Below are 21,257 nucleotides of genomic sequence, written 5' to 3' on the forward strand. Positions count from 1 at the left end.
TAAGAGCAATCATAAAGAGCAAGTTTAATGATGATAAGGTAAAATTCGAATTTTAAAGTATTCAAAAGCTATTCTTAAGTTTGAAAAAGTGAATTAAATTTCGACAACGACCGACTTAAATGCTTATGGATCGAATTCTCTGACAAAGTTTATCTGAGCACTAAATGTGGCCTCTCCACTTGTAAACAGGTAAATGTTGACGATGTACGATATAAAGAAGTGAAACTCCAGCAGCTGGAGCAGTATTGAATTCTCATTATACACAATTAGTTGATCCTTTATTTAAGGCAAGGCAAGTGACCAATTGTCAAAACAGCACAAAACAGCACAATACAAAACAGCATACATAACACATACATGAATAAAGCTAAGGTCACCGCATTGGACGGTCAATGCAAAGCATTGGGAGTAACGTTAAACAAAAGATAAATGAAATAAAGGCACGTTGTGCTCAGGTGAGCGTCAGAGTAGAATAAAGTGTTTTTTAACCATATTTTATTAAGCTCTACTGCATCATTTTTACACATAATCGTAAATGTTGTAAATACATTATTAAGTACTGAGATCATATTGTAAAATGTTATACCTTATCATTTGTTCATCGAAAGAGAATGATGTTTCGAATCGTTTTCGAACTTGCAGTTTGAAACTAAATCCTGTCAACACACTTACGTCCTTTGCATATTGATTTTGGTCATTGAATATCGATCTGCCGAGGGCATCATCGGACGCTGAACATATAGGAACATATACAATAATGATGCAGTATACATATTAAACATCAATTACCATCACCATCAAAGCCATCTACTCGTAACTTAAAGTTTCTTTTTTAGACACAGGGATAAAGCACACAATAAACAACGGCAAGACTTATTATAAATGATATAATTAGATAATTGGTATAAGACCTTAAAATATACACTGGAGCACGGGGTTTTGCTTAACCTTGGATTGAGTATTTAATTTGGTTTATTTTTTTGTGAATTGGTACCTGCGTAAAATTAAGTCAACAATAAACATGTAATGTTGATGATGGTTATAAGAAATGCGATTGTTTTCTTTTAATTAACTATTGGAATATCATGACTAAATTGAACAAACATAGCACCATACAATAACATAAAACATATAACATAAAATGAACATAAAACTTGCTTTTTGTATGAACTCTCTTCAAAGAAGTAAAACTTTATACTTATCATTCTGACTAAACAAATCAATTAATGGAATTTTGAGAATTCGAGCAACGAAAGCATAGCATTTGCACTATAAAGAACCTGATAGTATCATAAGTTTAAATACAAACCTAGATGAAAAAAGTGTTAGGGTTAGTTTGTATATGATTATATTTTTTGTACTCAACATAATTTGTCTGCATAATAAATCTTGACAGTATTTAATTCTACTGCGGTCCAGACAGTGAGCCGATAACGCCGACATTATTTAGTCAATTTTTGTAGAATATCATGGATCCAAATTTTGCAAAACGCGACTAAAATAAAGACGCATACGTATGACCAACCTAATAAAGTTCGTGACGTTTAGACAGTATTTTTAGTGTGTCAATTCAGAAGATGTACTGTTTTTGTTAGTAACCAGCTCATTTTTCCTGTGACTTCTTGTTTACCAGTGCATAGTGCACGTACATACGCTCGTAACAACTGCTGACAACACTTATTATTGACAAAATACGTAATTTGATGTCTTGATGACAATAAAGTCAGCTATCTGCATATGGAAAAATGAATTACAATTGTTTTACCAAATGAAATACTGTCGGTAAAAAAAATAATCGTATATGTGGTGATTATCCCTTTTTAGGCTCAACTATAACTTAACATCCGGTTAAACGGCTTACCCAAATATATAGAAACAGTTTTTGTTAAACAAAACTGAAAAATGTGTTCCATTTCCTAGACCTTTGGTTATGCATATAGTATTTATGCAAATGTTCAGATTTGAAATAAAATTTAAATGTACGATTATTTTTATTTAAACCAAGAGCATATTTTGATTTTGTACTGAACTATTTAATGAGATAAGCAACGAAAATTTACCACAGTTGAACTTGAATGTCAATAAATTATCATTGATATATTCAATAAGAAACCAGCATCTATACAACAAAGTCAGAATTTAAGATGACCTTCATTTAACGAATATATTGATAAATACTATATATTTTAGTTTGAACTTATAAATCACAGGTTCATTAAATGTGTCTTCAAATCTATTATAAGACATGCCCCAGTATCAAATATACGTACCGCTCAATTCAGCCGTCATCGTAACAACGCAAGCCTCGAAAAACGCCATCGGACATTTGGACGGCACCTTTTCTTGATGCGTTTCGGCAAGCTTCTTGGCCTTTGCATAACATGCAATGTATGGTACGGGTTCCGTTATGTCCGGTTTGAAATTATGCGCCTTGTCCAGCTTGTACTCATATATAACATCAAAGGCATATTGTTCGCCTGCCTTGCAGCATACTGGGTTAGCACCATAATAACAACCTAAAAAGAGCCAACGAGTTGTATACGTACATCTAGTTTTAGCAACACTATGTATATGATAAAAATAAAACTTGTTTTTAACTTTAATACTATTGACTTACCGTTTTCCTCAGGGACAGAGCGTCGGTTTCGTTTTTTAGCGTCACATTCAGACGTCTCTCTTTGTATCCGTTTAGCATCCACATCAGCATTTATCAGAATTGTTAGACCCGCGTTCTGAAAAATATAAATAATGCGTGGGCGGACAGTAACAAATCGAGAAAATTGAGAATACCATGCTTTTTATTAAAAACGTTTCGATGTTTTCAAGTTTTCTCTACCGATCAAAGGAAATCTATTTATCAAAATATCACTAAAGACAATAACTGAAATCTACGAGCTGAATGTATAAATAAAAGGAAGAATGCAAGTGTGCAAACACTCGCATTATAAAGCAACAATTACAGTGGCGTTATTACTTTACTTAAGATCAACGGTCTTCGACATAATTTCAGAACAGAATTGATTAACGATATGATGAATCATCTTTATTTAGAAATACCACGCTAACAGACAAAGGCACACAAATACGGACCCAATTAAGATCCCATAATCCACACGAGCTGCAAGTCGTGATTTGTAATACACAATTAAAAAAATTGATCGGCTTATTTTGATGGCAGGTTAAATATTATGCTTAAAGTGATGCCGGTGAAAACATGTTTGCACGTATGGCACGAGGTGGTTTTCAAATACAGTGATATCTGATATCATCAACTTGCACAATAATGAACTTTTACTTAACATTCGAACCAATATGTTTGTATTCATTTATCATAAAAATAATGATATTTGGACGAAAATCAATAACGTTTTCAAATGTCCTACATGCGGCCCTGACATGGAAGATGAACATGTCTGAAAAATTTAATGTAACTATCCAAATGACCTCCAACCAAACATATAGTAATTCAATTTACATGTATTTAGCCGTTTTAGAACCTAGAATTGCAAACGTGTTGAGTAAGCAGCTCATACATACCAATATAATGATTTATAAACTGTATTCATTGTTATATAAATATTGCCAGCTGATGTTAATAAATAATGGTTCAAATATAGTACTTAGTTTTATCGTTTTTGTAAAGATTGTATGCTAACCTTAAATATTTCTTCGCTGTTTGTGCCCCCTCCTGCGCCACAACCGAGGTCATGAGCTTCCATTTCCTTAAAGATCTACAACACAATAAAACTAGTGTTGTTAAATTAAGAATGTATATATGAATTGTCAAATTCTTCAAAGAATAAATTCTTATACTGACGTCATACTGACGTCTACTATCAGAGTTCGCATCTGAAATGGAAGCTTTTACATTTCCATCGCAATTACTCCGGAGATATTGAACCCGAGAACATGTTGTTCTGCAATCACCAAACCCATCGCAGTGTCCGTCTGCAGTCCATAACGATCGTTGTATATTCCAATCCAAACAATATTAAGAATTAAAGCACATGATTAATACCTTATCTTCCTCTAGAACGTTGTCGTTATTCAGTAGCAGCAACGCTTTGTCAATGACATTGAACCCCACCCACATTCCAGAGGGACCCTTCACAGTCATGTTGACCGAATCTCCTGGCCTCACCATGACTTTATGCGGTTGTAGCTCAAGCTTCATTGGCAGAGACATATTAACTTTGTACAATAATAATGTAAAAAGTGTCGTTTCTTAACGCGTGAACAACAATACTATCATTTCGTTACATATAGGAGATACTAATTACACGAGCAGACATGATTAAACATCTGCCAACACTATTGACAACGACTTTAAATTACTTTTAGGTATGTATGTGGTATTTAGTAACAATTAAATAGGAAACAATACACATTTAAGAATAACAATTGTCACTGTTAAGTAGTTTTCAACGTTTTTATCAGTCTGGAATAATTCATTTAATGGCGTCACACACATATTTCTGTGTCGTCATCTGATTCTTTGGTATGCTTTTAGCTATATATAAAACTAGATCATTCGTGTAGCATAAAAGTTATACCAAAACATATCATCAAATCAGATTTTATATATAGAGTCACATATTATTTACAAAAATGTTTTATTTGCATCGAATTTATCCAAGAGGTATTCCCCACAAATCAAATGTCTCACCTGTGCTCGGCATTTTGCCTGTAGGCGAAAAAAGGAAGAGTCCGCAAAAACCTGGTTGTTATACACATAAAAAGCAAACACTCGGCCAACTGGTGACACTTTCTCTTCATCGTCTGGCCCCAACTTGAACGTTGATTCCCTCTTCGGTGGCGAGTATACTGTCTTCACTATTTTACCACGAGATGTTATCTACAGTAAGATCGTGCGTTCATTTGAAGCATACGATCTCGAAGAGATAAAACGAGTTCCGAACAGTTATAGCAAACGACCTCGTAGAGATTTACAAAGGGCCAAAAATGTAAAGCTTTCAATCTCGAATAAGCAAAAAAAGGGCAAAACATTTATAGTATGTGATCTCGAATTGATACATAAGGGCCAAACATGTATAACATACAATCTCGAAGACATACAAAACGTGCCAATTGTAAGCATGTACAGCTTTTCAGAAAAACAGAAGAAAATATTATCGTATAAAATTCATGATCTTTTATATAAACTTTAATTTTGTGGATTGCTCTAGACTAAGCTTGATACCAGGAGCTCCATAGAACTGTTTAACCCCGAATCTTTAAATTGACCGCTCCGAGCAAGTTGAATTCATTTGTGTGTGTTTGTGTATTTGTGTGTTGTTCTTAGTACTTTTGTTTTGTATATAACTGTTTGTCAAACTCACAGGACAACATGGTCAAATGAGATTTCTCTTCTTCTGTTGTAGAATACATTTCACTTTTTAGAATTATTAAATTTGCATTAGAACGCTATATGTAGAACTGGAATATAGCAAATATGTTAGCAATATAAATGCCCTGGTTGAAATATATTTTATTTTAAGTTTTAAGGGACTGTCACTAGTTTATATTGATTAAAATATCACGACTGGTTTATTCAATTACTTGAAAAAAAAGTTGTTAAGTGTTCACATTTTCAGTATATTCGGTAATAAATTTTACTGGGTATGTCTACCAGGTAACTACCAGTTAACTATAAATAACGCCAGTAGATTGATTCATCATCGTCACGTGGTATACCCAGGAATGCAAATTGTGCATGCGTAGTGAATTGTATATATTTTATATATATAATGATCAATCTACATGCGTTATTTATAGTGTGTAAATCGTTATGTCACCTATTTTCGCGATGTACGTTCGATTTCACATCGTGAAATTTAATTACCGAATATACTGAAATACTTTTTTCAAGTAATATATTATATCTTCAGTGATATTTGTATCAATATAAACTTGTAATTGTAAAAAAATACGGTTTTTTACAACTTTTCCTTTCTTTGTCGTTGTGGTTGACAGTCCTTTTAATATAAACTGCATTGTGTATTCCAAGACACGCACACTAACATTAAAACGATGGCTTTTGTCCTATAGACAAAACATTAGACACGGGTTAAAAGTAAATGACTAACATAAAAACCAATGAATAAAGCTGAAATCAAAGCATAACATGCCACAAGGGTTACATCTCGCAAAAGTTAAAATTAAATGCCCATCACAAAACGGTTAAGTGTTAATGGAGAGACATAAAATTATAGTCAAACAATGAAATACTTACCAGCGTTAGCATACCCGTGTATAGGGCAGCTTGAACCGTGTTGATGTCTGTGACGGTTTGAATGAATGAGGAACCTTCCTAATAGAATTGAAAGACACAAAGCATATAAAACATTGACATTAAAATTGCATATATAAGAACACTTATTTCAGATATTTGTCTATTGACACATGGTATTTTGACCAACATTTTTCGTTAAGGTATTGTAAGAAAGAAATGAAACACATATAGATATAAACATGCATATGGAATCAGCTTAAACCCGCATTAAACAGTCGAGAAAAAAACTGTAATTATTTTCGGTCGGTCTTACCTTTTCAAATTTCTCGACGACAATATTACTGGCTCCAGAATACGGCTTCAGGACCAACTCAGTTGAACAATTGGCATACCCCGGGGCAAATACCTTCAGTAAAAGGAACAGTTTGACGATTCAGATATTTATCTATTTTGTATGATTCGTGATTTCAATTAAAAAGTGTATATCTAGCAATAAGGTAAAACGGAACAAAACTGAGGATCGTCTATAAAACCAGTTGACAAACAATATTGTTAGAAAATATTCAAAATGTCTACTTATCATATTGAAATAAAAAGCAAAAGAGATCGTTAATAGAAAAACAATTGTGAATTTCATGGGAAAGCAAAACAGAACATTTCAAAATATATTTGTTTACACAAATGGCCACGTGCAAAATAAGAAATGCTTTGTTAAGTAAAGCTTAACCTGCTCGTTACGTTATGGGACGACAATAATCCCAGAAACATAATAATAAGATGGAATTCGTCTACCTTCATCTAGTATTCTATTCAATTTGACTATAAAAGGCAAAATAATGAAACGTTAAAAGATGTTCTTTGTATAAAACGGATTTAAAGGGACCTCAACACAGATTTTGTAATGTTTCGGGGTTTGTAATTATGTGCTTTAAATTGATAAATGTACACATTTTAACTAAATCGCTCCAGTATCAAACAATAATAAAATTAAAGAAAGAGAACGTAATGCAAAACTGGGCTCGAACCACTGATCCTTGGAGTAAAAGTCTAACGCTTAAACCACTCGGCTATCCAGACTGATTTCATTAAAGACGGATTTTATACTGTAAATAAGCAATCCACAAAATGTCTAAATATAATGATACCAACAGAACTCTCCAAATTATTCAATCGTGTCGCGTTTGTAAAGCTTTATCTCGTCAAAAGTTGAATCCTATGGACATTTTAGAGCATGAGAAATGTTAAGTACTACTGTTTCCTCATAAATGTCATAACTAAAACGAAACATGTGAAAATCTCAAAGATTGTTTATCAATTACATGAACGTCAATTTACCAAAACGTGAGAAGATCCTATTAACTATCTCAACGTTTTTTATACATTAGCTTCCTAAATTAAATTATCAATTTAAACAAGCATTTTGACAAATAAAACATAGCAAGACATTGTTGCACTGAATTGGGTTTTTAAATAATAAATATAAAAGTAATATTTAAGTTGGTAAAAATTAACGAAATGCTTCAACAATATGCTTTTCGACAAATACAATCAGTTAAACCTTTATGATGCCGCTTTGTATGGATGAGAATTGTTCCAAATATTGACCATCTTTTCTTGTCTTGCTGAGTGTTTGTTTACCATCTACTTCGATAACGAAATCCTCCTCTTGAGCAGGTCTACCGTCTGCGTGTAGCATGTCAATCTACGGAAATGTAATTAAAGAGACGATATAAGTATGTGTTGGTAGATCAACGATTTTTATTTGTGAGTGATCATAGAAAAAATTATTTCACGAATGGATCAGGTAGGAGGGAAACTGCGGTTCAGCTTAGAGGAAACTATTTTTGTGTATGATCATGATAAAATAAAATCAATAAGCATATAAAAGAAATTTTCTTTTTTATGGAATATTAGTGTTAGTTTAAAGGTTCGATATGCTTAATCTGAACATTTCACGATTATAATTACGTCAAAACTACGACCTAACAGTGAACATTATCGATATATTTTACTTTTTATTCTCTGTCAGAAAATATTGCATTTACAGTTTTAAACCAAGAAAGTATCAGATAAATGTCTACGACATTGCTTTCGATGTTTACTCACATGTGCGCAATATGGCAAATTATAAGGTTTTAAAGAACAAGGTCCTAAAGTGTTCACATTTATTAATACAAAAGCTACTTTTAGCAATTAAGGCGATCCTAATTCTTTAAGTTATTCGCCAAGATGTGTTAAAGGTAATGCAACGCGCTTATTATTTTACTAACAAATCAAGTGTTGATGATAAAAAACATTCATTGTGATGTTCGTGGTTCATTTTAATTAAATTTACACAATAATGCACATGGTCAGTTTTATTTACAAAAAGACACTACGACGAGCAACAACAGAAAAACATCAAAACCTGCGGTAACAAAACAAACAAAACGTTATTTTAACACTTAATGTATGTATCCGTATATCATAAAATAATTCTCACCTGCAGGTAATATGTAAAGCCTTTCCGGTATGTAGTCTTTGAACGCGATAATTCAAACTTGAAAGGACAGTTTACAAACATAATGGAGTCATCTGCTCCCGTCTCTTCATTTCCTGTGGCCGACTCATAAACAGTTGACGACAGTTCTAACACGGCCTCTGCAGGAAACTGTTCTCCTAAATCTTGCACTAGTTTCTTTACATCGACAGTGAAGAGTGCCTTGCCATTACGAAGCTAAAAGGAAATAGACCCTACATACCATTGCATTTACACAAAGCTAATGAATATCATTTAATAACGTTTGATATGTAATCGCTATGTATAAGGTATAGCTATTTTTTAATTGTTTACAGAATCGCATAAAAAGAAAACATATTTGATATAACTTAAGGTCAAATTCGAAAGACTTGTACACAGACTGGCGACATTATTAAGAAAACAGTTGAACAATTGACCAGTAAGCGAGGTGGCGCCAATAGATAGAATCGTACTGCAAATAGTTTGTTTCAGTTATACACTTCATGTTTATCTAACACTTGGTGTGGCTTAATGATTTAACAATAACATTTACATCTCACGGCAATTTTTTCGTTATCAAAAAACTAAACTTTAAAGGGGCCTTTTCATAGATTTTGGCATGTTTTTAAGTTTGTGATTAATGCTTTATATCGATCAATGTAAACTTTGGAACTAAAAAGCTCCAGTAAAATATCAAGAATACAATTTAAAAAACGAAAAAAAGGTAACCTTCAGCAAGACTCGAACCACTGACCACTGGAGTACTGGAGTAAAAAGTTTGCGCATTTGACCAATCGACCATCCTTCCAATTATAATAAGCGAAGTATTTTATACTTCATATAAGCGATCCTCGTAGTTTCGCAAAATATCACGACAACAACAAAACTCTCCAAATGATTCAATCGTTTCGCGTTGCAACGCTTTATAATTTTCATGTTTTTAAATCGTCAAAAGATGCGTATAAAGGCTATTTTAGAGCATGGTTAATGTTCAGTATTACGGTTTCCTCACAATTATCGTAACTAAAACGAAAATGTGCGAATATGAAACAACTTTTTTCAATTTTGTAAATCTACCAAACCGTGAAAAGGCCCCTCTAAAGGGGCTGTCAACCAGATTGACCAAAATAAGAAAAGTTTATATTAATGTAAGATATCAGGACTGGTATATTACATTACTTGAAAATTGTGTTTAGTTTTCATATTTTTCTGATTATTCTGTAATGTAATTTTACTGAGTATGTCTACCAGGTAACTATCAGTTAACTATTCGTAGTGAATTGTATTTCATTTATATATAAAATGATAAATCTTCTTGCGTTATTTATAGTGTGTATTTCGTTATGTCACCTATTTTCGCGATGTACTTTCGATTTCACATCGCGAAATTTTATAACCGGATATATTGAAAATATGAAAACTTAACTTTGTTTAAGTAATGTAATAAACCAGTCGTGATATTTAAATCAATATAAATTAATAATTGTAAAAAAAACGGTATTTTAGTACTTTGTTTTTGTCAATCAGGCATACATACCAATATACATCGAGGTAAACTAATATAATTCTACTAGAGTTCTCCACAATAAACAAGCGTCGGGAATTCAAACCGTTAGTTTTGCTTTTAATTCCAAGCGCTACCAGTACTTTCTTGAATTAAAGCTCTTGGACGCACCTATCGACATACCAGCGGGTTGGGCTTATGACTCAAACAGGTAAAGTTGGGAATTCGGCCAATTGCTAACATATGAATACTTGTCAAGAATAGCTTTTATAATCAGTGTAAACTTAACTAATGGTATAAAGTTTGAAGATACATGGCTCATCACCCACAAGTGCCTTTCATTACAAGGTAATTTCAATCACAAGCGGACAATTTTGTAAAGTAGTGATAAAAATTAGTGACTCAGTGTTTGAAAGTAAATATCCGTTTCAAAATAGAAAAACAAATGTTGAGTAAATATCCTGCCTCTGTTGCTAACATTGACCAAATAAAGCAGGGTCGAATAAATTTTCCTATCTCCGATCAACAGGAAGTAGTGTATACCTACGTACGCTGTGACGATTAGCATGTTCTAATAAATGACCTTTTAAATTTATTGGGACGCATCATGAATGTTATCGTTATATTGTCTATCATCGTTTATTTTCTTCTTTAAAATATATTACCGAACCATCTTTCCGTATTCATCATTAACTTGATTACGCAATTTATGACGTATCTTCTGTAACGTCATTTCTCAGACGAATCAAACTATCTAGTTTCTCTCAGGATTTAATGGTCAACAATTTTGACATAGTGGTTTTAACAGTATTTTTTTTAATATATTTAAAACATCGAACGGCAGGATTATGATTTCATACTCGGATTTTGGGTCAGAGTGGTTAGCATTCGATAAAACGCTATCCAAAACATACTGTGGTTAAAAAAAATACATTTCGATAATAGGAATGGAAAAACTGAAAATGGTTTTCGACAAAGGGATGGGAGAACAGAAAATGGATGTGTATATCGTGTTTAAATGTATTTTTATAAGCAATGGAATACAGTTGTCATTAAGGTAAATAAAAAATAATTTTTGTTTTGCTGCTGTATTTTTTTTCATTTTTACCAAGAAAAATATCACATTCTCGATTCGCTTTTTATTTCTTTTCATATTTTCAATAGGAAAGTATTATAAGGAACAGTTTAAAGTGGAACTAACTTTAACGTGACACAATCGGTAGCTATTCGGTCGTCTGGAATGTGTACATGGAGGAAACTCGACAAGAATAATTATATTATTATATCAATTTATCATTTGTCTTTGATAAAAGGTGTCAACGGCATGAAGTAGGATAAATAGAATACATGGTTGGTGCCGAGATGGAGAAAATGTATCCGGTTCGGCCCGAAAAAGAAAAAATAGGGCTCGCTTTATCCTTTTCAAGCATGAGTCTTTTTAAAACTTGTTCCATTTGTTTTCAAAAAATTTATCCTGTTGTGTGCAAAATAATGTGCGTGAAGTCTATTTTGCCTAGTCGTTGAATTAAGGAAGCATTTTTTAAAAGCATGTGACACAGATATGGTATTTTGCCTAGATATGTTCAACTTAAATTTGTTTGCACATTTACATCAAAGTATTTATAAATGTGGTCATTAGAACAGTGTTTTGTTTAGATTCGTCCTGGCAACATACAGTTTCGATGAATGATAAATTATTACTCCGTTTCATTCATATCAAGTCATTAATGTGGCTTCAAGAGTTCAATAAAGGTTTTCTTCAAATTGACTTGTGAACTACTTTCATTGGAAACCAAACTGGATTCGATGCATACTAGAAAGGAAAGGGAACTGGTAGTGTACATCATGGCAGTAATAATTATATCAATTTGAAAAAGTTCAACTTGTACCATATCTTTCTGGCCTAAGGCATAATTGCATGGCCAAGTTCAATAATGTGGCCTTTAATTCACTTATTGCGGCTTCTTCTTATATAACACGCTGATCGTTTGAATGTTACACTTTATGATGCTATGTCTCTAAAGCTTTTAATTAAGACGACATGTTATTGATTCTCTTTTTTATTTAATTTCATATGGCTTCAGAAAGGTACTGTTCTGGTACGCTTGTCTCTATTAAAAAATTGAGTAATTAAATGGTAATAGAATTTAATTGGTATGTATATTTTTTATGGCTATTTACATTTACTCGTCATGCTATGATATAAGTTCGTATTTACACTTAGATGTTTTATGTATAGTTCTGGGTTAAGTGTCAGGTTTGGAGCTCCTTACAGACGCTCTTAACCAGAATGCATTGCATTTCAAGAAGCCAGGCGGTGACCTCAGTTGTGTTGTATAAGTGTGAGTCTTGTTAAGTAGATTTGTTTTTTGTCATGGATAAAGAACCCAAGGTAGAACACGTTTTCAATCATACTTGAGCAGCGCAAAGCCGTGGTTTTTGGCATTGGCGAGACACAACTAAAAGTACAACTGATGAAACTTGTAAGTTAACGTTAGACTAAAGTGGAAAAAAATATTGTTGATTTCATTTCATTTAACTTTTATAATGCAGGCATTTTCTGCAATGTCAAATAATGGTATCAATAATATATCGGCTTGAAATAATGAAAAACCGTATGCTGCTAAAAATATGCACATTTGTTTTTCAAAACTTATTACAGTTTGGTACTATGTTCACTTAAATTTGTTGAATAATTAAGGGAATAGTAATGAATGCTATTGTAACGTTAATAAATATAATTCGCATTAATTATTGGAATTCATTTCGCCTCTGACTTATTTATTTATTTACTCATTTATTTTCCGCTTTACCTTAGGTGTCAAGCTATTGCTGCTGTGTTCTCCCCAATTACAATGTCAAAATTAGTTCCATTACTGAACGCAGTAGTCTTACTGATAACATTTGTAGTTAATAGCAGTATGTTGGGCTTTAAATGCTTTCTGACATTTATAACATCGCATGCCGCAGCACCAGCTTTGATAAGATCAAATGACTAGGGTACAGGTTGTATTTTTGACATTTAATAATGGTCTTCTAATTGATTTGAGATTTAAAACCTGATATCAATCTAGTGAATATATTCTAAGCAATAAATGTACACTGCAAAAACTTGTGTATAAGGAATGCAATACAATACGCAGAGGCAAATTTATCAGATGCCATTAAAACACGCCGCCATTAGCAAAGATACTCCGTATACTTATGTGTATGTAAACTTCTTGTGTTTAAGTTATATAAAGACACCACTAGCATGTGTACTGTATCGATGGCACAGATGTCCTACCTTCACTCTTCCCATGGTAACAACACGTTTTGGGTCCGACACATCCCCTTTCTTCCTGATGTTTATTTCGAGTCCTGCAATCCCTTCCACTGTCTTGCCGTAAACGTATCTGTGTATGTTGGAAATCAATTATCAGGTGCGGATTCCTATACATGCTTGCACGGAAGAAGCAGTGTTAAGTACATGAACGTGTCGGACAATACAAAGCTGTGTTTATTTCCACAAAAAGTTTAGCCTTGACTACTCTATAGCAATCATCCCATATGATCCGTTTGTTCCTTATAACAATACAGAAACACAAAACCAAACATTTAATAATTGGAATACACTCGATACACGTAGTTGTTTGACTAACTTTAATAATCGACTGCTCACCTGTAAACTATGATACCAAAAACTTACGTGGCTGAAACTGTAACTCCAATATTGTCAAGATTTGGCAGTATGTACTTTTCCGTATCAGTTGTAATCTCTACCCCGAAGGTAGGAAGAACTGAAACACAAGTATAAAACTCGAAAGTTTAATGAAAGAGTTTTCGTAAGAATAAAACATTTTTTCAAAACAGTTTAGTTTAATTATGAACCTGCTTCGCTTATGGCTCAAATCGTACACATGGTAATATAATGAGATCTGTGTCGGTCTATATCATATTTTAGGTTGTTAGTTACCAAAGGTATCAGGCAAATGTATGGATATTTGTATATTGCATCTTATCATAAATAATTTTGTAAAATAACGCTAACACAATATATGCCACCGATTTGGAAAGCAGTATTTGAAGAGTTAAAGACGTCTTTCTTTATGTGTTCGATACTTTCTTTTAGCATTGCCACATATCCCATTATGGCCAGTATTGCAAAATATTGATCAAGCAGTTTTCAAAAAGAAACTTACCAAATTCGCGTACTTCAATAGGAGCAATTGCATACGTCTCCGACTATAAATATATACATATATATATATATACTGCTAAATTAATGCGACGCAATATACAGATTTTTTATGCGTCTTTTTTAACAGAAACTCTTCTTTGAACTGTCTTATCTACTCGTGTGTTTTCTAGTCGATAAACACATTTCCCCAAATACAACTTTGTATGAATCGTTGATACCATACGAATAACCTAACAAAAACAAAACAAGACAGCCTGGTGGGTTTACGGGGCTCCCAGACATAAAAAACAGTAAATGTCGAAGGCTTATCTTGGTGACATTTAGTTTACCCTACAACACGCATTTAAAAATGGCTTAAACTTGGGTAAGACCAGGTTCTTTAACATTAAGTCATTAAGACGCTTCTATAGTTGTAATAAGGTTATTCTAAGATGTGACATGAGGACCGGACTTATGGAATTACATGCCTTCTGGGGTCAAGATAAACATTCAGACTAAGTTATGAAGATTGAAACATAAATAAGGCGTTAGATGTGATAATTCTTTGTTTTAACCTTTGAACCGATGTGGTACTTGTTTAAGACACACGTATCACAAAACAATATTTATAAAATATTGTCAAAAAAATATTATTTTCACGTCTACTCAAGAGTAAGTTAAGGTACACATATAATAACATTTTTTCTACAATTTTTTCTGGTGAATTAGTGATGAGACACCCATGACTCAAACAAACTTGTTCCAGATTTTGTGAAGATACACATGTCACAAAATGGCATCAAGATTGCGTTTTTAATGTGTGTTATAAATCGGAAAGTTTGTTTTTTGACATTTAAACGAGTTTGTTTTTTAACATGCTTGACCAGATTCAAACATGGAAACTGTCAAGATAAATATTCGGGTCGAATTTAATCAAAATTTAATAGGACTTCTAGAGAAGAAACACAGTTTTCATAACATTGGATCAAGTGACGTTTTGGCTTACACAATCTCACCTGTAGCACGTTATGCTCGGTTAAGATCAAAGCGCCTTTCATTCGGTCAAGAAATGATGATTTGGTTTTTTTTCACCATCCTCGAAGGTCATACCTCGAAGTATGCACAAAACACAACGCTATGTATATAGACCATTAGCACTAAGAGCTGTCAATGTGGTTTATATAAATTGAGGGTGAAAAAGAGATTTAAACAAGTACAACACTTTGTACATAACATAAAATAATACATCCTGACAAGTCCAATGTCAATAGTAATAACATGCAAAGGTTCAAATAAACAACTTTCCATAATCAAAGTGAGTTTCTAAAACTGATACGAATCTTAATCATACCTTTCCTCCAAGTTTAGCTTTGATCGTCCATGTCCCAAAATCTGGAAACGGTGGTAGCTCAAACTCTCCTTTGTAGAAGCCAGAAGCATGTAGACTTTTCCCAGGTTCAAAGTTCAACCTGCTTACAGTCATATTTGTGGGGCTCTACAATGTTCCGTTAATAGGTCCATTAACAAATATGATGATAATTTGAATAATTTCTCCTAGATTTTTATAATATATATTGCAAAAGCTAAATAATTTCCAATATAACTTAATTTATGTCATATGATATTCTAAAGCAAAGAGTTAAATTAGTATTTTGTAAACGTGTTCGGCGTGCATATACGCTATTGTGGGCGTAAAAAATGAATTATTCTTCAATGTCCTTATTGGTAAATATTTTTTTGTTTTAATTCGTTTAATTCGAGTATGCTTCGTCATACGTATCATAAAGGTTAACATTCGGTCACTGTTATTCCGATAAAATTCAATCTATGCCACACAGTTAGAGCCCCTTAGTTGATAATTGTTGTTCATTTTTCCTAATCCCACAGTTTGAATTAAAAGAACGACATTAAATCAAGCAAACCACAGTAATGCCACAAAGGTTAACATCAATACATATCACTTCTGACTTTCGTTGTCAACTACTTAAAAGTAACTATGGGTAGGAGTAAGTATACTACAATGCAACTCGGGTACAAAAATATACGCTATAAAGCACCCACACTCCGGGGTACTTTAAGTGTATTTCCTGACCCGAGGTACTTTGTAGTATACTTAAAAGTACCCGGGTTACTTCTAAGGAGTCGACAAGGACGAACCAAGCTCTACTTACCACTACTAACTACAGTGCCTTATCAAACCCACTCTCTTATGGTTAAAACAATAAAATACATTATGATCCTTTGTTAATTAAAATGTACTATTGCTTCATATATTACAAGAATAGAAAATATACTGCAAGTGTCGAATTATACACATCATAAATAAACTCAATTGAATTCAATTGGTGGAAGCGTGTCTTGTGTACCCGCAATTTAATGTAACGATGAAACAAAGAATTACTTACTATCAATTCTATTGCCAATTGCTTGTCCTTGATTGGCCTCATAGATTCGTCCATTGCGAGAACACGAACATATACTGTACAAATAAAACATCCAAATCAAGGACAGTTTTCGTAAATTGACATTCATAATACGACGTATTGTTTATTCCAACAAAATCAAACGGATGTAAGATTCATAGAATGTATCGTGGTAATAAGTGAACTAATAGCAATTCAGAATTGTTATGAGAGGCAAAAGAAAAACAGTCGTGTTAGTATTTAACTAAATTAAAGATTTATAATGCAAAGATTTTGATTTTGGTCTATAATTACATATTCTGTTTCAGATCGCTCTGCGTGCTGGAATATTTAAAAACAGATTACAAGCCGACATACCTGGCTGAGCAGGATTGTACAGAGGTTTGTCCGTCTGTACGATCAGATAACCGGATGTGAAACTAAGAGCAATATCCCGGGTCTGATTTCCATGTGGTCCGCTGCAGACCAATTTGATTAATTTTGGTCTTTCTTTGAACTTTGGACTGGCGTCGATGTCTTTGAACAGATCATCTGCGGTGACCTTGACCTTGACCTCGACAGGATTTGCTTTAAGTTTACACAGATATAAAGGTTACCTGGATATAGTTTTCTTTCATAAAGACATTTTATGTTATAGACATGCAAATAAATAAATTTATTAAAGCTCACAACTCACTGATAGTTTAAATAGAAAGAACATAATTATATATAAAAAGTTGTTAAGCAACAGAAACGAAGATATAAGGTTTACAAACAATCTTGCCTGCATCTGTTATCAATGTTGCTTTTTCGGAGATCTTCCTCTTCAGATATTCAAAGTATACCTAAAAAAATGTAATGTTTTGAATGTTAAGTACGATGGCATACAGGTGACATTCACTCCTTTTTTTAATTGCACTCCTCTTGTTTCTATCTCGTGGCTACGACTAAGTAACTCGTGGCCACGAGTTAGCTATGTTGTGACCACGAGATAGAAAAACAGAGGAGTGCAAAATTAAATAAAAGAGGAGTACACTTAAAAAAAGATCGATGCAGTAAATAAAGGAAGGGTGCATTAAACAAAAGAGGAGAGGATTAAGAGATCTCGAGATCCCGACTTAGCTAACTTGTGGCAACGAGTTAGTCCGCTAATCATATACTATCGTGTTCCCTCAAATTAATCAGCCAATGAAAACGTCCTAAAAGCAAGGCTCTGATATAACATAACATACTACTATAATTACTACTATTACTACTACTACTACTGCTTCTGTTGTTGTTGCCGCTGCTGATTGTACTATTACTACTACTACTACTACTACTACTACTACTATTTGATTGGCTGACTAACTCGTGGCCACGAGTTAGCTAAGTCGGGATCTTGAGATCTCGAAATTCTCCCCTCTTTTGTTTATTGCACCCTTCCTTACTTTACTGCACCGCTCTTTTTTAATTGCACTACTCTTTTATTTAGTTTTGCACTCCTCTTTTTTCTATCTCGTGGTCACGACATAGCTTACTCGTGGCTACGAGTTACTAAGTCGTGGCCACGAGATAGAAAAAAGAGGAGTGAAATTTAAAAAAAAAGAGGAGTGAATGTCACCTGTATGCCACTGTAGTTAAGCCCTCACCATTAGATCTTTGCAATACGGCTCCGATCTTACAACGCAATTCATTATAATTCAGTTATCAAAAACGGCCAGATACGTTTGAGGAAAAAAGTTGGCATCCTGAAAAGCATTGTCTGTTCATTTATTTCTGGCAAAAGATGAAGATGCCGATTATGTAATCAGCACTTTTGGCATGCCTGTTTTAAAGTGTCATTAACTGCGTATATCTTTGGAGTAAACAAGATTAGGCAGAAACACGTCTGAAAATATTCGCGGAGTAAAAAATATGAAAGATGAAAAAAACAGATACGGCATGATTATAATAATGTATTACCTGATGCCTTATATAAAGGATAATTAAATATTTTTTGCTATTTCATCTTCGAAAAAGTAATGTTGCAATCTTGTAAGCTGCTACCGGTGAATATTTCAAACTGTTGACCGGTCAGTATATTGGACTATTGCTGCTCGTACATTGTTTGCAATTTCGTGTAAATTTGATCAGGTAATAACACAGTTATTTCATGTATGCTTGGTGAACAGTCAAAACTGTCGTCCCTCGGTATCAGGGATGACTTTGGAACTGTTGCCCTCGGCCTTAGTTCCAGAGTCATCCCTGATTCCTTGCGACAACAGTTTTCGCTGTTCACCGCGCATCCATGAACTAACTGTATATTATTTAATGAGTTTAAGACTACCTATATTTAGCGAAAATTGTCACTATCGCTTATTAGAGGTGAATAGCTATTAAAAAATAATCACAAAAAGAAATGTGTAATCGAATTACGACGAGAGTGGAATAATTATGCGCACTTAAAAACATGTTGTATACATTATATTAAAGCTATTGATAAATTGTTCAAATGTGTTACTGCCGTGATATCAGGTAGTGTTGATAAGCTCAACGCATATCAACAAATCTGTAAACGGTACGCGAGTGGCAAAAACCTCACAACAAACGTTCAAAATATATAATGCATACTCTTAAATGTCAAACAGATTATATAGAACGGAAAGTAATATATTGCATGTGATTAATTGAAGCCCATACAAAATTGTTAATCAGCAAAATAGCACTAGTAATCAAATCAAAAAGACGCTCTCATAATTTAGGAGCCGAAATATGGGTTTATTTACGTTTATGCGATTTAAACTTATAGGAACAATAAACGCATCCGGGTTATATCAAATATAGTTACGTAAATACTTTAACAAAAACATATAATTTCCATGCGTTTAGAATTACACTAGTTGAAGTGCTCAACACGTGTCCAGAAACAGCGTTGACAGAATACTATTTAAGACTAATTTTTAAATGATTGCCATTTGTTCAAGTATATCTCGGATATCGAAATTATGTTTTATTTAAACAAATAAAGAAATATCATAACATAATCAAACGAAACAGTTGTACAAATAAATATATGATATCGGATATCGGTAGGGAAGCGGAAAACTACAACGGGCGAGGCATGGTATGGTATTGCGCAAGGGGGGTTAGAGGGTTAGGGTTTGGGTTAGTGTTCGGTGTCGGGTTAGGGGGGTTTGGGTTAGCCTAAACCCAACCCTAACCCTAACCCGACCCCTAATCCTAACCCTTACCCTAACCCTTTTTTGGGGTTATCACCCCTGACCATGCCTCGCCCGTTGTAGTTTTCCGCCTCCCTATCGGTATCGATGGGGGCCACTTTGACGCGGATAACAGGGTCTTTAAAACTACCATCGTGTCCATGTCAAAAACGGACGTATTTCAAGTTAATAATGTATACTGTTTTACCCGTTTAGATCATGAAATGACTATGAGTAAGATCATATTGTTATTTGTTTCAAGTTCACTATGATGAATCGAAACCATTAATATATAACAACATACCGTTACGATCTGATTCCTTCTATCCCCAAAAATGCCAACAAGCAGGGTCTCCTCGTTTTCAAGACGGATCACGTTTGGTGCCAGGACATATTGGTAGTTCCTAAAATGAACATACGCTATCTAAGCATGTGGAAATGTGACATCTTATCGTTTTGTAATGTAGGAAAATGTTTGGCGCCAGGACATTGTAATCCAATTAAAATCACAATCTTATGAAATATTTGTAATATTTAAATTTTCACTTTAACTTATTTAATAATTTTAATTTATCATAATTAATAAAGTTTTAATTAATTTCAATTAACAAAATTTTAAAATAATTATTGCATATTGTTTAAAATAACTAGTGCATATTGTTTAAAATAACTATTGCATATTGTTTAGAATAACTATTGTACATTGTTAGAAATACTTAAGGAATTGCGCAGTTCATATCACGCATTTAAGCCCAGTTTTCACAAAACCACACCGGAATACTTTTTGTGCCAGGTGAGCTACAAACTCTATCATATTGATGTACTATAAGAAAACAGCTTACTAAGCTAACAAAGAATAGCACATTCCAATCTAAATTGTTTACCAAATCAAGAACGCAAACGTAAGCAATAGAAACTTCTGGAAAGTTCCATGACCAAGGGTTAACAACTTTGACCCGAACAAATATAAAAAAGTAGGTGAATCAGCGTACCACGTGAGACCACATAGGATCACGTGAGAAACGTATTAGGAAAAGTCTGATCAGGTTTCAGAAAATTGCATCTGGAAGAATATTTAAGAAAACACTGCGGGGGACTCACCACAGTGTTTTCTCGGATATTACAGGTGAGCTGTTGATACTTATTTATTTTCAAACCTAAATTATTGTTTGCTGCAAATAAATATATTCATACTTAAATTATTGTTTACTACTTTAATTTGTTTCACCTACATTCAATGTAGAGTATTTAGGAAAGTTGGTTGACTGCGCAATATCCAAA

At 33.4% G+C, this 21,257-nt stretch overlaps 2 protein-coding genes across 2 annotated transcripts in view; both read right to left on the reverse strand.

Annotated features, from left to right (window-relative positions):
• LOC127849159 (A.superbus venom factor 1-like) overlaps positions 1-7,030 on the reverse strand; it is a 56,145-nt gene extending 49,115 nt beyond the window's left edge. The window contains exons 1-8 of the mRNA XM_052381878.1: positions 7,025-7,030; positions 6,546-6,638; positions 6,233-6,310; positions 4,667-4,855; positions 4,019-4,168; positions 3,657-3,731; positions 2,618-2,732; positions 2,271-2,516 (exon numbers count right to left, since the gene is read on the reverse strand). Of these exons, the coding sequence (XP_052237838.1) occupies positions 2,271-2,516; positions 2,618-2,732; positions 3,657-3,731; positions 4,019-4,168; positions 4,667-4,855; positions 6,233-6,310; positions 6,546-6,638; positions 7,025-7,030 (952 nt within the window). The remainder of the gene's footprint in view (positions 1-2,270; positions 2,517-2,617; positions 2,733-3,656; positions 3,732-4,018; positions 4,169-4,666; positions 4,856-6,232; positions 6,311-6,545; positions 6,639-7,024) is intronic.
• Positions 7,031-12,641: 5,611 nt separating this feature from the next.
• On the reverse strand, positions 12,642-17,381 carry LOC127849160 (complement C3-like). The gene is made up of 7 exons (XM_052381879.1): positions 17,176-17,381; positions 16,801-16,874; positions 15,747-15,890; positions 14,418-14,460; positions 13,925-14,015; positions 13,523-13,631; positions 12,642-12,695 (listed from the first exon to the last, which is right to left on the reverse strand). Exons 2-7 carry the CDS (start codon positions 16,852-16,854, stop codon positions 12,642-12,644), a joined length of 495 nt encoding a protein of 164 aa, XP_052237839.1. The 5' UTR covers positions 16,855-16,874; positions 17,176-17,381.
• Between the last annotated feature and the right edge of the window lie 3,876 nt (positions 17,382-21,257).

This window comes from Dreissena polymorpha, chromosome 10, assembly GCF_020536995.1.
Source record: "Dreissena polymorpha isolate Duluth1 chromosome 10, UMN_Dpol_1.0, whole genome shotgun sequence".
In the NCBI taxonomy this organism is placed as follows: Eukaryota; Metazoa; Mollusca; class Bivalvia; order Myida; family Dreissenidae; genus Dreissena; species Dreissena polymorpha.